General features: G+C 36.7%; 2 protein-coding genes across 2 annotated transcripts in view; both read right to left on the bottom strand.

Moving 5' to 3' along the window:
• Positions 1 to 4,239: 4,239 nt before the first annotated feature.
• LOC121422579 (golgin subfamily A member 6-like protein 22) lies at positions 4,240 to 17,638 on the bottom strand. Its single transcript, XM_041617728.1, has 5 exons — positions 17,605 to 17,638; positions 13,082 to 13,198; positions 12,425 to 12,955; positions 4,999 to 5,454; positions 4,240 to 4,725 (listed from the first exon to the last, which is right to left on the bottom strand). The coding sequence occupies exons 1-5, from the start codon at positions 17,626 to 17,628 to the stop codon at positions 4,240 to 4,242; spliced, it is 1,614 nt and encodes a 537-aa protein (XP_041473662.1). The 5' UTR covers positions 17,629 to 17,638.
• LOC121422266 (sorting nexin-8-like) overlaps positions 16,325 to 18,609 on the bottom strand; it is a 33,002-nt gene continuing 30,717 nt past the window's right edge. The window contains exon 13 of the mRNA XM_041617182.1: positions 16,325 to 18,302. Coding sequence (XP_041473116.1) covers positions 18,069 to 18,302 — 234 coding nt within the window. The 3' untranslated portion in view covers positions 16,325 to 18,068. The remainder of the gene's footprint in view (positions 18,303 to 18,609) is intronic.

The raw sequence follows: 18,609 nt of genomic DNA, 5'->3' as shown, positions 1-18,609 counted from the left end.
AATGGTCGATTTTACGTTTTTTGTACACGGTTTTTGAAAATGAGGGTGGGGGCTTCAGCCCCCCCCCCCCTCCTTCCCCCGCGGCCTCTTCATATCATTAAGTTATCAAATTATTCGAAATCTAGAAAGTAATTAAGATGGAAAGAAAAGCCAGTGTGCAATCCAAAAATATAAACAAACATTTCTGATCTCAACATTTTTGTTCGAGAGGAAGAGAAAGGGATGAAGATGGAGAAAGTAGAGAATACGATTCAACGCAAACATCAAAGCATTAATACAATTCTCATTTATTTTAACAGGTACAGTTTTAATATCTTTATACAATTCAAATTCAAAACTAAATTTTCGCAAAATTTATTTTAAAAACACACTATAGGCAAGGCAAAAATTGATTCAATATAAAAAATTGTTCAGAATGTAATTGGTTCTCTGGTTTTTTTTTTTTTGGGGGGGGTTCATATGAATTTTTTTATTTAGATTTAATAATAAAAAACAATCAGATATAACTCGATTTATATATATTATTAACAAGTATTCGACATTTTTCACAACATTCAAGACCATTTGTATAAGAAATATAACCAAGACCTACAATATGTATTTTGTTTATCAGTGTTTTATTGTATATATCTCATATCATATTAGAAGAACAAGAAAGTACTTCTCATTTTTCATCCCTCCTTAGCCGTCGCCATTTTGTTCAGCAAAACGAAGTATACAAATAAGCTAACTTTCGGTATTGATATCTGATTTAGGCCCATCTTGTCTGCATTTTTTTATTCTACACACAGCTGTTGACCCAGATGAGGAGCAAATCACGAAAGGACTATTTATCGGATATTTTATCAGACAATTCATGTTTTATCCGACATTTACCACTTCATTTCATTTATTTCCACAATAACATCAAAGTAAATAATTTTTAAATCTCAACGTCAATATGGAAAAGGTACAATTTAAACTACAAAGAAAAAAAAACTGTCATGTGGAGGAAACATTGAGAAGGTAGAGCTTGTGAAACAGGTTCCGTTACCATAGGAACTGCGCATCGTACGCCTTTCAGCCAATCAAAATCAAGGAAAGTTGTAACATTGGCAAAACTCTTTCCTGTTCTTGTGCCTAATGGGATACTGTACTCTATCCCCCTCCCCTGTGGGAGTCAATTTCAGAAAGCACAAATCAAGATTTCACAATTCATAAGCCGTTCGAATGCTTGATAAATGCATTCAGATGCTTGTAAACAGAAGAATATTAATCTAAAAAGTTTGTTTTCAAACTTACCTGATGGGAATCAAAATGGATCATGCTAAACTTTTCTATGTCAAATGACTCGTTAACTTGTCCCCCAGGTGACCCGCTGTAAAATAAGTGATAGTCAAATGACACACGAAATTGGGTCAAATGGCACGCATAAGTGAGTCGGATGGCGTAACGGTCAACCATTGTGTATTCTAAGACACATTTTCGTGTGACATGACACTTTTTTTTAATTATCATAATTACACACATAATTATGTTAACAAATAATCTGTGTCGTAATCATAAGTCATTGAGCACAATTATCCTAATAGACAGAAGAAAGGCCAACAAGTAAATCGTCCAAAACTAAAAACAACTCAAGGCAAATTTTCACTTTCTTTTCTAGGTAGCAATTTCTGGAACAAAGTACCAGTCGAAATCAAATTGAAAAAATCAAGAAAAAGTTTTAGGAATTCTCTAAAAAGTTATTTGTCTTCATAAATTCGCACCATCAACGTGTAGATAATTAATACAAGTAAGATGCTTTAAAATATATTGATGATGACCCTTTACATAACAAATTATTGCAATTTGAATTTTTTTTTTTACAAATTGTGCATTTAGTAATATTTGTAGGGCCAGGCTTGATTAGCACTTGGACTATTTTCTGGTCCCATTTACCATCGTATTTTTATACATATGTTACTGTTATGCAATTTGTTTTATAACCTGTAAACATGTACGTACATAAAGACATTACTTGAACCCCTTTTCTTATTAGTATTCAAATTTGAAGCACACTCTTGATCGCAATTGTACTTAATTCATTACAGGGGAAGTTTAACCTCAGTTAAAAGTCATTGTAGAATAGCAGAAAAAATAAAAATGATAATGGTGAGCGTTTTAGGAAATCAAAGATTAAAAAAGCTATACTGTTATATTTTAATGATGACGTCATTTGCGAGCAGCTTTCCCATAATTTTGGTGTATGGAAAATATTAATGAAATGTAATTTTCTAAAAAAAATCCAAATGTTTTTTATCTTCAGTATATATCAAGAGACAAATCATTTCACTGTGACGCTCCTGAAATATTTTTTAAAAACAATTATGAACCATTTTTAGTGCATAAAATGTCATGGGGCAGCTTCCCATATATGACGTCAAACCCTTTGGGAACCTGGCATCCACTTGGACTAGCTGCATTGAGGTATTGCTCTAAAGACTGATCAATAATTGTCTCATTTGCATTTAACGTATCACATTAATCAGGGGTAGATTTTCCAAGGGGGGCAAATTTTCCTGAAAAATGACACGCAAAAAAGTTTTCCGCCTACTAACTCGTCCACAAAAATAATTAGCAAGCAGAAAAGGGTCTCGCTAACAAAAGGGGGCACACTTGAGTTAGCATATTTGCTAAGATTTTAATTGTACCTCTCAAAGGGGGGGCTGGCACGGGCCAGCTGTGCCCCATGGATCCGCCAGTGACATCAATATCTATTCATCATGATCCATCATGATATGGAAATTAAAAAAATACTTTCATTACAGAATGTTCAGATATTTTTTATCCAGTTTAAATAATTAAAGTAGTTCGACGTAGACCCGAACTTGTTCGTTTCACAGGGTTAGTGGCTGCACACATTGGTGTTTACATTTTTTTAAAAATGTATGTAAAGCGTTGTTCTGCTTACGAGCTTAAGATCCTTTCATCATGCAGTCACTAATTGAAATCATTTTGGCAAGAAAATGCTTGAGTTTAGTTATATAAATGACAGAGTATAGATCTTAAATGACGAAAAACAACATGATATTTAATCAGTTTAAACCCATTTCGTCGACAAGAGTCCGGTCATGGATGATAATTATTATGATGTAGCCTATCTTTATCATCTTTACCTCTGCCATTTTCACCTCTGCCATTATTACCTCTGCCATTTTTAACTCTGCCATTTTCACCTCTGCCATTTTTAACTCTGCCATTTTTAACTCTGCCAATTTTACCTCTGCCATTATTACCTCTACCATTTTTACCACTGCCATTTTTACCTCTGCCATTTTTACCTCTGCCATTTTTACCTTTGCCATTTTTACCTCTGCCATTTTTACCTTTGCCATTTTTACCTCTGCCATTATTACCTCTGCCATTATTACCTCTGCCATTTTTACCTCTGCCATTTTTAACTGGCACCATCTTATTTGCCCCCTATTCTGGAGTGTCACTTTTGTTAAATACCCCGCTTTTCTTCCTTTTGAATTTGTATGTACATAATTTCTTCAAGTTTTTTTTCACCAGAGTATATGTTGTAAATAAAATATCATTCTATTTTGATGCACATTGCATAAACTGTTTTTAGAGTATAATGGGTATTAGAACATTTAGCAAAGGAGTAATAATAACAATTTTTATTTCTTTAAGCTTCATCGTGCTCTTCCTCTACATATTATTTGTTTCCATTCTATCTTTCTTTCTTTTCAGTTATTCTTTCCTTCTCCACTTTCTTAGTTTCTTTCTTTCTCTCTCTCTCTTTCTTTCCTTCTTTCTTTATTTCTTTCTATTTATCTTTCTTTTCTTTCTTTCTTTCTTTCTTTTTTTTCTTTCTTTCCATCTTTCTCTCTTTCTTTCTTTCTTCCTTTCTTCCTTCCTTCCTTTCTTCCTTCCTCTGTCTTCTCTCTTTCATCTCTTTTCAGTAAAAAAAAAAAGACGAGGCTTTCACGTTGGCTTTTGATTTCCACTTTACATTTATTTTCAATTCAATAACAATATCTTCACATTATGCATGATAAATAAAGGCATATAGATTATTGATAAGTAATAATAGTCTTGATTTGGTTAGATACTATTTGGTGCTGGGTAGGATAAGAGCCGGGGAATATTTTTGTTCTTGCCAGAATGCTGTAATTTCGATAACATACAATGGTCTTGGTATTTTTGTCAGTTTGACCCCCCCCCCCCTTTCCCTCGTAAGTGGCTTTTTGCAGTTTGATATTAAAAAGTACATTATTTCAGAAAACAGCATAAAAATTTATGCCACCATTTTTTCCTCCTCTTAGTATGATGTTCCTCGACCAAGTCATCTTCTCTATCCCTGTCGATATCTTCCTCCACAAGTTGAAGCTCACAATGCTTCTCATCTTCACGGATAATCTGCCCCTTAGGATTTTCCCCTTCTGATTCCTTCTCCACTTCCAGCACCTCCTCCTCGGTTTGACTCCGCTTGACTTCCTCTTTAACCTGTAGCTCTTCCAGCTTTCTCTCTTCACATTGTTCCTCTGCGGCAGATGAGCCGTTCATGTTCATGTCATCCTCCTCCTCCTCCTCTTGCTCTTGCTGCTGATGCTGCTGCTCCTCCTGGTCCTCCTCTTCCCCTCTCTTATCCTGCTGCTGCTTCTCCTCCTCCTCCTCCTCTTCCTGTCGCTTCTCCTCCTCCTCTCCCTTATCATCCTGCTGCTGCTTCTTCTCCTCCTCCTCCTTTCCCTTATCCTTCTCCTGCTGCTGCTTCTCCTTATCCTCTTTCTGCTGCTTATCATCCTCCTCTCTCTTATCCTGCTGCTGCTGTTGGTCTTCCTCCACCTCTTTCCTATCCTCCTCCTCATGTTGCTGCTGATTTTGCAGCTGCTCCTTCTCTTCCTCCTGCTGCTGCTTCTTCTCCTCCTCCTTTCCATTATCCTTCTCCTGCTGCTGCTTCTCCTTATCCTCTTTCTGTTGCTTATCCTCCTCCTCTCCCTTATCCTGCTGCTGCTGTTGCTCTTCCTCCACCTTTTTCCTATCCTCCTCCTCCTCCTCATGTTGCTGCTGATTTTGCAGCTGCTCCTTCTCTTCCTCCTGCTGCTGCTTCTCCTCCTCATCCTCCTCCCGCTGTTTCTCCTCCCCCTCTGCCTTATCCTCCTGCTGCTGCTGCTCCTCCTCCTTTGCAATATCCTCCTCCTGCTGCTGCTGATGCTCCTCCTCCTCCTCTCCCTTATCCTCCTCCTCCTGCTGCTTCTCCTCCTCCTCTCCCTTATCCTCCTTCTCCTGCTGCTGCTGCTCCTCCTCTCCCTTATCCTCCTCCAGCTGCTTCTCTTCCTCCTCTGCCTTATCCTCCTGCTGCTGCTGCTGCTGCTCCTCCTCCTCCCCCTTATTCTCCTCCTCCTGCTGCTTCTCCTCCTCCTCTGCCTTATCCTCCTGCTGCTGCTGCTGCTCCTCCTCCTCTGCCTTATCCTCCTCCCGCTGCTTCTCCTCTGCCTTATCCTCCTGCTGCTGCTGCTCCTCATCCTCTGCCTTATCCTCCTCCTCCTGCTTCTCCTCCTCCTCTGCCTTCTCCTCCTGCTGCTGCTCCTCCTCTCCCTTATCCCCCTTCTCCTCCTCCTCTCCATTATCCTCCTCTAGTTGCTCCTCCTCCCGCTCCTGATCCTCCTCCATCTTCTCCTCAGCCCTCGGCATTGCCGAAGATTCATTAGATGACCTCATCAATAATGCTTGCTCCTTCAGCATGTGGATAAAGTCATCTATCTGTTCAACATTTATGTCGTTCAAATATACATATTTGTCGAACTCTAAGACATCATTGAGATGATATCTGAACGCTGGAATCACTTGAGATGCTATAGGATATGGAAAAAAATTATAAAACAAACAAAAATATTGAATTGATTTCAATTCATTGTTAATTCTATATAATATATATTAATCTTAGACACATCATGAAATTTCTTCCTGTTTATATCTCGGATGAAATAATTGTGTTTCTAATCTGTCATAAAAATATAGGATCATATCATTGTGTTTCTAATCTGTCATAAAAATATAGGATCATATGCCCATTCTGCTTTATAAATGTATTAATTCATTCATTTAGTATAAGTTTGGGATTGTCATTTTTTTTTCAAGCAATCTGCTTATGATGACAATCCTTCTCCTGCAAATTGTAAATATCATATAATCATTTTCGTCTGGAATTATCTTTTTAGTACTCTTTATTTATAATTCATGCCAAAAATGCTAACATATTATGTTTATTATGTTATGAAATATGTATTATACGAATGTAATGGATGCAGAAGAAAACAATAAATCAAATCAAAATCAAATCAAATATTTTTGCAGTCAGATTTAATAATTTAGTTTATTTATATTTCAATTAGTTTGTGTATTTTTATCATGGTTTATAATTGGTAATATGAGCATCATCTCCTCATCCAATGGTAGAAACACCAAAGAACAAAACAAACATACTAAACAGTAACAGCGATTCAAAAATATATTGTTTGCGTATATGCTTATTATTTATTGATATTGATATGTTCATATTCCACAATGATGAAAGTACATTTCGTAATGATCATGTTTACAATGAAAAAAATGCATAACATATGCAGGATTGAAACGTAGCAATGAAATGAAAAAAAGTGGAGGGGCCTACTAAAAAGCAGAGCTTGTAAAATGTAGACCCCCTATCAAAACACAAATAGAGTAAAATAATCAGCAAAATTCTATAAAATTATATAGATATAAACACTGTAAACAAATGTATTTACACTATATACACAACTAAATATTGACTTAAAAAAATAATCAATACTATACCGTGGATAAGTATGAAGTTCACAAATATTTGATTGAATCAATAAGAATTCAGGAGAAATTTTTTTATGAGTAATTTAAATCGTATAAGATTAGCTGCCTCTTTCATTTCTCTGTCCAGAGAATTCCACAGTTTTGGGCCTGTGAAAAATACAGTTTTGCTAGAAAATACTGTTTTACTCTTAGGTAAGTGATAGTCATTTGATTGTCTCGTATTATATGAATGTAAAGTATTGTTTCTGATAAATTTCTTTTGTAGGACATTAGGTACACTATTTCTATCTAGCTGATACATGAATTGGAATAGTTGCAAGCGGTACAGGTCATTGATTTTAAGGATACGTTTCTGACGAAACAATTCATCCGTATGAGCTCTAAAGGACATATTGCATATTATTCTTAGTACTTTTTTCTGAAGTAGCAAGACTTTATTTAGTCTCGTTTGAGAGGCATTACCCCATGCCAGAATTCCATAATTAAGATATGGTAGAATTAATGCACAATACAACATGGATAGCGCCTGTGCTGGAAGAACGTATTTAAGCTTATTGATGACCCCAATATTTCTTGACACAGTTTTGCAAGTATTGTTGATACGAGCATTCCACGTAAGCTTGTTATCAGTAGTAAGACCTAAAAATTTTGTTGTTTGCAGTTCTTTGATTTCAGTATTATCTAAAAGTATTGATGCGGTTGATGTTTCAATGAATGACTAAAAAGCATATAATTAGTTTTTTTGCAGATTCAGTGACAATTTGTTGGCTTTAATCCAGTTTGTTACTTTTTTAAATTCTGTATTCATAGTGCTCATAAGTACATGTGGATCATGGTGTGTATAGAAAATATTGGAATCATCAGCAAAGAGAATAAATGAGAGAACATGAGATGAATTTTTCATATCATTAACATAAAGTATAAATAACAAAGGGCCAAGAATACTACCTTGTGGAATTCCACAGGAAACTGGCCTTGTTGGAGATTCTGATTTATTTACTGTAACAAACTGAATTCTATCAGTAAGATAACTCCTAAACCATTTTAAAGCTGATACCGTAATTTGATAGCTTACATAACAGTATTTCATGATCTATTGTGTCAAACGCTTTTGAGAAGTCAAATTATATATCTGAAAGTGATTCTTTTTTTTTTAAACAATATCTTCTAAAAGTGTACTTACGTTCGTCACTCATGATGAATAGATTTTTAATCGAAGAATTCAGATTCTACGCAACAAATCGCAAGAATATCAGAATACCTCATGCACTTCCAATCACACAAGATGAAAATGTATTGATATATTTCATGAAGAAGATAAGTTTGTCACTATGTATGTGCACCCCCATCCTACGCATGCGCAACTGTATAAATCTATTGTTACGTAATGAATGCACGCAGTTTTCCTTGAACGGTTTCAGAAAGAATTGCAGTCAAATGTAATTCGATTTTCGACCAATGAAACACACGAATTAGAGAATTGCGCTTGATTTCTCGAGTCGCGTTTAACACAAATCTTTTCACAACTGCATAGCCCATCATTCTACGAAGGACCAAATACCCCAAGGAGGAAATAGACCCTCCCTTATTATGACCGATGTTTTTTTTAATGTTCATATCAGAGGCCGGAGAACGGTTTTCAAGGGGGGGGGGGTGGCTGACCATGCAAAAAATCACAATTAAATGGTCAATTTTACGTTTTTTGTACACGGTTTTTGAAAAATGAGGGTGGGGGCTTCAGCCCCCCCCCCTCCCCCCGCATCTGCGGCCTCTTCATATCATTAAGTTATCAAATTATTCGAAATCTAGAAAGTAATTAAGATGGAAAGAAAAGCCGGTGTGCAACCAAAAAATATAAACGAACATTTCTGATCTCAACATTTTTTGTTCGAGAGGAAGAGAGATCGAGGGATGAAGATGGAGAAAGTAGAGAATACGATTCAACGCAAACATCAAAGCATTAATACAATTCTCATTTATTTTAACAGGTACAGTTTTAATATCTTTATACAATTCACATTCAAAACTAAATTTTCGCAAAATTGATTTAAAAAGCACACTATAGGCAAGGCAAAAATTGATTCAATATAAAAAACTGTTCAGAATGCAATTGGTTCTCTGGGGGGTTTTTTCGGGGGGGGGTCATATGAATTTTTTTTTATTTAGATTTAATAATAAAAATCAATCAGATATAACTCGATTTAAATATATTATTAACAAGTATTCGACATTTTTCACAACATTCAAGACCATTTGTATAAGAAATATAACCAAGACCTACAATATGCATTTTGTTTATCAGTGTTTTATTGTATATATCTCATATCATATTAGAAGAACAAGAAAGTACTTTTCATTTTTCATCCCTCCTTAGCCATCGCCATTTTGTTCAGCAAAACGAAGTATACAAATAAGCTAACTTTCGGTATTGATATCTGATTTAGGCCCATCTTGTCTGTATTTTTTTTTATTCTACACACAGCTGTTGACCTAGATGAGGAGCAAATCACGAAAGGACTATTTATCGGATATTTTATCAGACAATTCATGTTTTATCCGACATTTACCACTTCATTTCATTTATTTCCACAATAACATCAAAGTAAATACATTTTTACATCTCAACGTCATTATGGAAAAGGTACAATTTAAAGTACAAAGAAAAAAAACTGTCATGTGGAGGAAACATTGAGAAGGTAGAGCTTGTGAAACAGGTTCCGTTACCATAGGAACTGCGCTTCGTACGCCTTTCAGCCAATCAAAATCAAGGAAAGTTGTAACATTGGCAAAACTCTTTCCTGTTCTTGTGCCTAATGGGATACTGTACTCTACCCCCCCCCCCCCGCCTGTGGGAGTAAATTTCAGAAAGCACTAATCAAGATTTGACAATTCATAAGCAGTTCGAATGCTTGCTAAATGCATTTAGATGCTTGTAAACAGAAGAATATTAATCTAAAAAGTTTGTTTTCAAACTTACCTGATGGGAATCAAAATGAATCATGCTAAACTTTTCTTTGTCAAATGACTCGTTAACTTGTCCCCAGGTGACCCGCTGTAAAATAAGTGATAGTCAAATGACACATGAAATTGGGTCCAATGGCAGGCATAAGTGAGTCGGGTGGCGTAATGATCAATGTGTATTCTAAGACACATTTTCGTGTGACATGACACTTTTTTTTTAATTATCATAATTACACACATAACTATGTTAATAACAAATAATCTGTGTCGTAATCATAAGTCATTGAGCACAATAGACAGAAGAAAGGCCAACAAGTATATCGTCCAAAACTAAAAACAACTCAAGGCCAATTTTCACTTTCTTTTCTCGGTAGCAATTTCTTGAACAAAGTACCAATCGTAATCAAATTGAAGAAATCAAGAAAAAGTTTTAGGAATTCTCTAAAAAGTTATTTGTCTTCATAAATTCGCACCATCAACGTGTAGATAATTAATACAAGTAAGATACTTTAAAATATATTGATGATAACCCTTTACATAAAAACTTATTGTAATTTGAATTTTTGTTTTGTTTTTCCTTCTTAATTGTGCATTTTGTAATATTTGTAGGGCCAGGCTCGATTAGCACTTAGGCTATTTTCTGGTCCCATTTACCATCGTATTTTTATACATATGTAACTGTTATGCAATTTGTTTTATAACCTGTAAATATGTACGTACATAAAGACATTACTGGAACCCCTTTTCTTATTTGAATCAAATCGATAATAATTAAGGAGCGTCATCTTTGGACGTATTAAAACTCACATAATATTGTACTTGTCACTTGACTTGTAACAAAATCATGCTGGACACCCGAGAAGGGGTTTCCAGTCATGCGTAACAAGAGCGTAACAAAAAAAGGCCTTTTATTGATCTGCTCGAATTAGGGAAGGATGCCGGATCTTGTTCGACCAATCCTGCTGCATAACCCTATAAATCCTCTAGCTTTTAGTCTTTTTATTTGTTATAGCCCCCCCCCCACCACAACCACCACTCTGCATAGTGTCCCGACATGTAATTCATGTACTAGTACTCTTGTAATATGTTGTGTTGCATGTTTTCGTTTTGTCCTATTATCTCCTATATTGTATTCTATTTATATTTGTCACTTTTTATTTAATCAATTCCTGGCAAAATGAAAATGAAATACCAAAGAATGTAAAAAAAATACACTCTAAAAAATGACGTGCTAATTTAGCTCTTAAAGAGCGTGTATAGTGACTGCACTACGGAGTGCTGATTTGTCTAGTTCAAATTTGAACTAGACAAATCAGCACTCCGAAGTGCAGTCACTATACACGCTTTTTAAGAGCTAAATTAGCACTTCATTTTTTAGAGTGTACCACCGACTAGTGGGTATCTTATTTTCCTCCCTATTCTGTCACTTTTGTTAAATACCCCGCTTTTCTTCCTTTTGAATTTGTATGTTCATATTTCTTCAAGTTTTTTTTTCACCAGAGTATAATTCTATTTTGATGCACATTGCATAAACTGTTTTTAGAGTATAATGGGTATTAGAATATTTAGCAGAAGAGTAATAATAACAATTTTTTCTTTAAGCTTCATCGTGCTCTTTCTCTACATATTCTTTGTTTCCATTCTATCTTTCTTTCTTTTCAGTTATTCTTTCCTTCTCCACTTTCTTAGTTTCTTTCTTTCTCTCTCTCTCCTTCTTTCCTTCTTTCTTTATTTCTTTCTATTTATCTTTCTTTCTTTCTTTTTTTCTTTCTATCTTTCTCTCTTTCTTTATTTCTTTCTTTCTTCTTTCCTTTCTTCCTTCCTTCCTTTCTTCCTTCCTATGTCTTCTCTCTTTCATCTCTTTTCAGTTTAAAAAAAGAAAAGGCTTTCACGTTGGCTTTTGATTTCCACTTTACATTTATTTTCAATTTAATTACGAAACAATATCTTCACATTATGCATGATAAATAAAGGCATATAGATTATTGATTAGCAATAATAGTCTTGATTTGGTTAGATACTATTTGGTGCTGGGTAGGATAAGAGCCGGGAATATTTTTGTTCTTGTCAGAATGCTGTAGTTTTCGATAACATACAATGGTCTTGGTATTTTTGTCAGTTTGAATCCCCTTTCCCTTGTAAGTGGCTTTTTGCAGTTATATATTATAAAGTATATTATTTCAGAAAACAGCATAATAATTTATGCCACCATTTTTTCCTCCTCTTAGTATGATGTTCCTCGACCAAGTCATCTTCTCTTTTCCTGTCAATATCTTCCTCCACAAGTTGAAGTTCACAATGCTTCTCATCTTCACGGTTAATCTGCCCCTTAGGATTTTCCCCCTTCTGATTCCTTTTCCACTTCCAGCACCTCCTCCTCGGTTTGACCCCGCTTGACTTCCTCTTTCACCTGTAGCTCTTCCAGCTTTCTCTCTTCACATTGTTCCTCTGCGGCAGAAGAGTCGTTCATGTTCATGCCATCCTCCTCCTCCTCCTCTTGCTGCTGATGCTGCTGCTCCTTCTGGTCCTCCTCTTCCCCTCCCTTATCCTGCTGTTGCTTCTCCTCCTCCTCTTCCTGTTGCTGCTGCTCCTCCTCCTCTTCCTGTCGCTTCTCCTCCTCCTCTCCCTTATCATCCTGCTGCTGCTTCTTCTCCTCCTCTGCCTTTACCTCCTGCTTCTGCTTCTCCTTATCCTCTTTCTGCTGCTTATCCTCCTCATCTCTCTTATCCTGCTGCTGCCGCTGTTGCTCTTCCTCCACCTCTTTCCTATCCTCCTCCTCCTCCTTCTCCTCCCCATGTTGCTGCTGATTCTGCAGCTGATGCTCCTTCTCCTCTTCCTCCTCCTCCTGCTGCTGCTGCTTCTCCTCTTTCTGTTGCTGTTGCTCCTCCTCCTCTGTCTTATTCTCCTCCTGCTCCTCCTCTGCCTTATGCTTCTCATGCTGCTCCTCCTCCTCTGCCTTATTCTCCAACTGCTGCTGCTCCTCCATCTGCTGCTGCTTCTCCTCCTCATCCTCCTCCTGCTGCTTCTCCTCCCCCTCTGCCTTATCCTCCTGCTGCTGCTGCTCCTCCTCCTCTCCCTTATCCTCCTGTTGCTGCTGCTCCCCCTCCTCTGCCATATCCTCCTCCTGCTGCTGCTCCTCCTCCTCTCCCTTATCCTCCTCCAGCTGCTCCTCCTCTGCCTTATCCTCCTCCTGCTGCTGCTGCTCCTCCTCCTCCTCTCTCTTATCCTCCTGCTGCTGCTGCTCCTCCTCCTCTCCCTTATCCTCCTCCTGCTGTTGCTCCTCCTCCTTCCCATTATTCTCCTGCTGCTGCTGCTCCTCCTCTGCCTTATCCTCCTGCTCCTCCTCCTCCTCTCCCTTATCCTCCTCCTCCTGCTGCTTCTCCTCCTCCTCCTCCTCTGCCTTATCTTCCTCCCTCTGCTTCTCCTCCTCCTCTGCCTTATCCTCCTCCTGCTGCTGCTCCTCCTCCTCCTCTCCCTTATCCTCCTCCAGCTGCTTCTTGTCCTCCTCTGCCTTATCCTGCTGCTGCTGCTGCTGCTCCTCCTCCTCTCCATTATCCTCCTCTAGTTGCTCCTCCTCCCGCTCCTGATCCTCCTCCATCTTCTCCTCAGCCCTCGGCATTGCCGAAGATTCATTAGATGACCTCATCAATAATGCTTGCTCCTTCAGCATGTGGATAAAGTCATCTATCTGTTCAACATTTATGTCGTTCAAATATACATATTTGTCGAACTCTAAGATATCATTAAGATGATATCTGAAAGCTGGAATCACTTGAGATGCTATAGGATATGGAAAAAAAATTATGAAACAAACAAAAATATTGAATTGATTTCAATTCATTGTTAATTCTATATAAAATATATTAATCCTGGACACATCATGTAATTTTCTTCCTGTTTATATCTCGGATGAAATAATTGTGTTTCTAATCTGTCATAAAAATATAGGATCATATAATTCATATTTTTGCAGTCAGATTTAATAATTTAGTTTATTTATATTTCAATTAGTTTGTGTATTTTTATCATGGTTTATAATTGGTAATATGAGCATTTTTTCCTCATCCAATGGTAGAAACACCAAAGAATAACACAAAAATACTAAACAGTAACAGCGATTCAAAAGATATTGGTGCCTATATGCTTATTATATATCTGAAAGTGGTTCTTTTTTTATTTTGTAATTATTATCATGTAATTTTCATCCTGTTTACGTCTCGGATGAAATAATAATCTATCATAAAAATGTAGGAGCGTATTATTATTATTCATATTTTTGCAGTCAGATTTGATAATTTAGTTATTTATATTTCAATTAGTTTGATGTATCTTTATCATGGTTTATAATTGGTGGTTCTTTTTTGGAAGCAATATCTTCTAAAAATGTACTTACGTTCGTCACTCATGATGAATAGATTTTTTATCGAAGAATTCAGATTCTACGCAACAAATCGCAAGAATATCAGAATACCCTCATGCACTTCCAAACACATAAGATGAAAATGTATTGATATTTCATGAAGATAAGTTTGTCGCTATGTGCGCCCCCACCCTACGCATGCGCAACAGTATAATCTATTGTTAGGTAATTGCTGCGCGCAGTTTTCCTTTGACCGCGCCGGTTTCAGAAAGAGTTGCTCGATTCTCTGTTTTCAACCAATGAAACAGGTGAATAAGTGATTTGCAATTGATATCCCGAGTTGCGTTTAAACACAATTCCGTTCACAACTGGCCCATCATTCCATGAAGAATCAAATATACCACAAGGAGCAAACGGAAACTCCCGATGACTGATGTTTTTTTTTAATGTTCTGTAGGGCCTAGTAGTGCTTATCAACATTATATGATATTTTAGGGTCCGACCACTTGACCGAAGGTCCGCGAGGCCGAGGGTCCGCGAGACCGAAGGCCCGCGAGACCGAAGGTCCGCGAGACCGACTTTTTCCCCTTCATCGGTTGCCGCGGTCGAGTGGTTTAAGACGCCTCGTTGCAGTGGCGTAACAAGTGCCTGTTAACGGGGGGGGGGGGGGTGCCAAATAATACCCGGTAACTATATAGAATCAAAGAGACACATATCTCACCAACAAATTATAATGCGAGCACGCCTGCTCACCACCGCCCTAGCGGTGGTGCGAAACACGTACTGCGCGCACGAAATATAGGGGGGTGTGGTGCAGGGAGGGGGTGTTTCTGCTACTTTCAGTATAAACTTACGATCAGAGGCGTCGATCCTGGGGGGATAAGAGGGGGGGACAAACATATCGTTTTACCCCCCCCCCCAATAATTTTGGATGTGTAAAAATAAAATAAGATTGTAATGTTAGACAGAAATCGGCAAGCGAAATTGATATGCACATTTCGTTCTTTATTCAAAATCGTGCTCAAAATATCCGTTTTTCAGAGTGGAATATAAAAATGTTCAGCTCGCGTTTCGCTTCTTTAGCAATAAACCCATACTTTTCATGATTAATGTCCCGTTTTCAGGTAAACCTAAAAAAAAAAACTCCCGCTTCGATTTGCAATATTTGGTTGGATATACATCTTGTTCTTTATTAAAAACGTCCATTAAACTTTCAATTTTTTTCAGATCGAAATATCAAAATTTTCAGCTCGCGCGCTTGCGTCAATATTATTGTTCTTTTAGTTACCCATCTTAATAATTGTTACCAAAATGCTTGGAATATCAAGCTTTCAACCGGCAACCGATGAAGGGAAAAAATCGGTCTCGCGGACCTTCGGCCTCGCGGGCCTTCGGTCTCGCGGACCCTCGGTCTAGCGGACCCTCGGTCTCGCGGACCTTCGGTCTAGCGGGCTGTCACCGATTTTATATAATTTTTTAAAGAGCACTTTAAAAAATAAATTTGTAAATCAAATAATATTATGATGAAAGTTCGATTTCCGAGCTGAAATATGTTTTGTATATTGACTTCAAAAATAAGATAAATCTTGCTATTTATTCTTTTTTCTTTCTGAAATTTTTTTAGCTTTATTTGTATTTTAGTTTTGCTGTATATGACATGTATTCCTAATTATTTTTAATCTTTCCTTTTAATGTGTATTTCTCTCTTAATGCAGGACCATTATGTGAAACAGCCTGAGAGCTGTTTAATGTTTTATCCTGTTGAAAGATGTTTTAATAAATAAATGAATTCGAAATCTAGAAAGTAAGATGGAAGAAAAGACGACATGCAATATCCCCGCCCACCAAGTAAAAAAAATGGAAATAAGTAAGTAAATAAATCTATAAGAGAATGAATGCATAAATAAATGAATAAATAAATAAATAAATAAATAAATAAATACATGAATAAATAAATAAATGAATAAAGGGAGAGAGAGGGGGGGAGGGAGAGAGAGAGGGAGACAGACAGACAGACAGAGATGGAAAGAGAGAGAGAGGGAGAGAGATGAAGATGGGTATAGTAGGAAGTAAGAATGAATGAAAAAATAAAAGAATGGAATATAATTCTCATTTATTTCAATAGGTATAGGTTTAATATCTTTATACAATTTACATAAATCAAAAACAGATTTTGGCAAAACGGATAAAAACATTTTACGGTAAAGCGAGACACAAATTCAACCCAATATAAAAAATGCATATATGGCAGTGGTTATCTTGATTATTTTTGGTTATATTTTATGATTTTGTTTTTGTTTTCGCATATTTGTTTTGTTTATTTGTACTTAAATTTCTTTTAAAACAATCAGATATAACTCTATTTACATACATGTTTAAAAACATTCAAAACCATTTGTATAAGAAATAGAACCAAGACCTACAATATACCTTCATCAGTTTTATATGGTAAATATCTCATATAATATGAGAGGGGCATGAAAGTCTTTTTTTTATTATTCATCCTTCCCAAGCCATCATCGTCATTTTATTCAGCAAAACGAAGTATACAAAATATAATCTAACTTTAGATATTGATAATAGACCTTCATATTAAGGCCTATATCTGATATCTCCTTTTTATGATTCCACGCACGGCCGGTGCATGACCTATCTGAGGAGAAATTCTTGAAACGGCTTGTCGGATGTTTGATCCGACAAGGCAAGTTGTATCCGACAGTTACCATAGAAACTACGCTTCTCAGCCAATCAAAATCAAGGAAAGTTGTAAGATGGCAAATGTCAATTAAACCCTCCGATGTTCTTGCGCTTAATGAGATATCCCATATCTTCCGATGGAAGTCAATGTCATAAAACTCTAAACAAGTTTTGACAAATTTTAAGCTGTTTGAATGCTTATGTAAATGCATTTAGATGCTTGAAAATAGAAGAATTTTTATTTACAAAGATCGGTTTTCAAAAAATTATTGGCACCTCAAAACGGGTCTCAAAGTTGCGAGTAATTGACAAAAGGCATCATTAAACGGTCCTACAATCTTTCTGCCTCATACTTCTGCCTCAAAAACGGTTTGTTCTATCAGTAACCACCGGAATAATTTGCATATTAAACACGTAAAACAACGTTAAAGGAGAAGATAAATTATAATGGAAATTAAACAACAATAACAAATCGTAACCTGGCTATCATACAGATTTAAATGAATTATAAGGATAACAGACTTCCTTTTATTTTTTATTGGTTGCAAAAAGTGATTAGTCACATAAGAATGATTAGGAGTCATTAAATATAATACTTCACATTTTCAGACCTTGCTGCAAAAAAAATATTTGTACATATATATTGGTGCTTGACTCATACTGCTTCAATTATCACATTTTATTTATGTATTTGCTATTTTTGCATGGATAATAAAATGAAGTTATATCACTTTTTGTCCACATTCATATCCGTTTCATAAATCTTTAAGATGTCTGTCATATAAAAATACATTTTCATCAAGAAGGTATAACATTTCAAATAAAATACGAGTCAGTGCCGTAATGAAAGAAATTTCTTTAATTAAAAAATTGTGAGAGAGCAAAATTGTTGACCTTCTTGATACAAAAAAATAATGGGATAGATTTCGACATAATATTCAGAAAATGATATCATATTTCACCTTATTTCATATCCCTTTCCTTCCTTTTCTCCATTTTTTAAATGATCACGAAATATTTTGGATCCATAGTATTCCTCAAGCCCATCAAGCCCCCCCCCCCATCTGAAGGGCAAGTCACTGACATATTTCCATTACAGTACGGGATCAAGGAAGCCCAAAGAGAGGAGACACAAATAGTAAATTTGGATTAGACAGGCTTAGATGCTCCAGTATGCTCCAGTGGCGTAATTAGTCCAAAAATTTGAGTGGGGGCATATGGCGGATGGAGCAAAATTTTAACAAAAAAATATTGCCTAGAAAACAAATTTATCCGATCTCGTGGGACTGGTTGGGTTTGATGAGGGACTGAAGGATGATGAAGATGGTGATGTTGAACTCGATGGAAATACCGGTGGTCCGCCGGGACCAATTGGGCTAGTTGGTCGAGATCCTGGACTGCTTGCCCCAGCTGATGACGAGCCATTGGCGTCCGATGACTGAGTGAGTGCTTTGGATTTCGGCAGCGTCTTTTCCCAAGATTCAAGGAGCTGCAAGAAAAGAGTGAGAATGAAAAGTCATAAATTGCCAAGTATGTTTTTTTTTCATTTCATCTCTGTTGATCTAAAGGCAGCTGCCTCCTTTTTTCTTTTGCAGGGAGGGAAAAGAATACGGGAGCTTAAGTATCATTTTGCCCCCGAAATGGTCAGAGCCCCGAGAAACTCCCATTCACTTCAATGTTAAAGCTTCTTCAATGTTACAGATTCAGCCAGTAGGTTGGGAGATGTAGCCCTCAAAAAAGGTTAAAAGAATGATTGTTGCCCCCCCCCTCCACTCTCTCTTTAACACCCTCTCCTC

This window comes from Lytechinus variegatus, chromosome 10 (assembly GCF_018143015.1).
Source record: "Lytechinus variegatus isolate NC3 chromosome 10, Lvar_3.0, whole genome shotgun sequence".
NCBI lineage: Eukaryota > Metazoa > Echinodermata > Echinoidea > Temnopleuroida > Toxopneustidae > Lytechinus > Lytechinus variegatus.
The sequence above is the reverse complement of the archived record's forward strand: the minus strand, read 5'-3'. Positions and strand labels throughout refer to the sequence as shown.

Coding starts and splice junctions, on each gene's coding strand:
- LOC121422579 (XM_041617728.1), bottom strand. CDS start 17,628: ATGTTATACCTTCTTGATGAAAAT. Junction 13,199..17,604: donor TATACCTTCTTGATGAAAAT/GTATTTTTATAT, acceptor CAGCAGGAGGAG/GATAAGGCAGAGGAGGAGGA. Junction 4,726..4,998: donor AGGAGGAGGATAGGAAAAAG/GTGGAGGAAGAG, acceptor CAGCAGCAGGAG/AAGGATAAGGGAAAGGAGGA.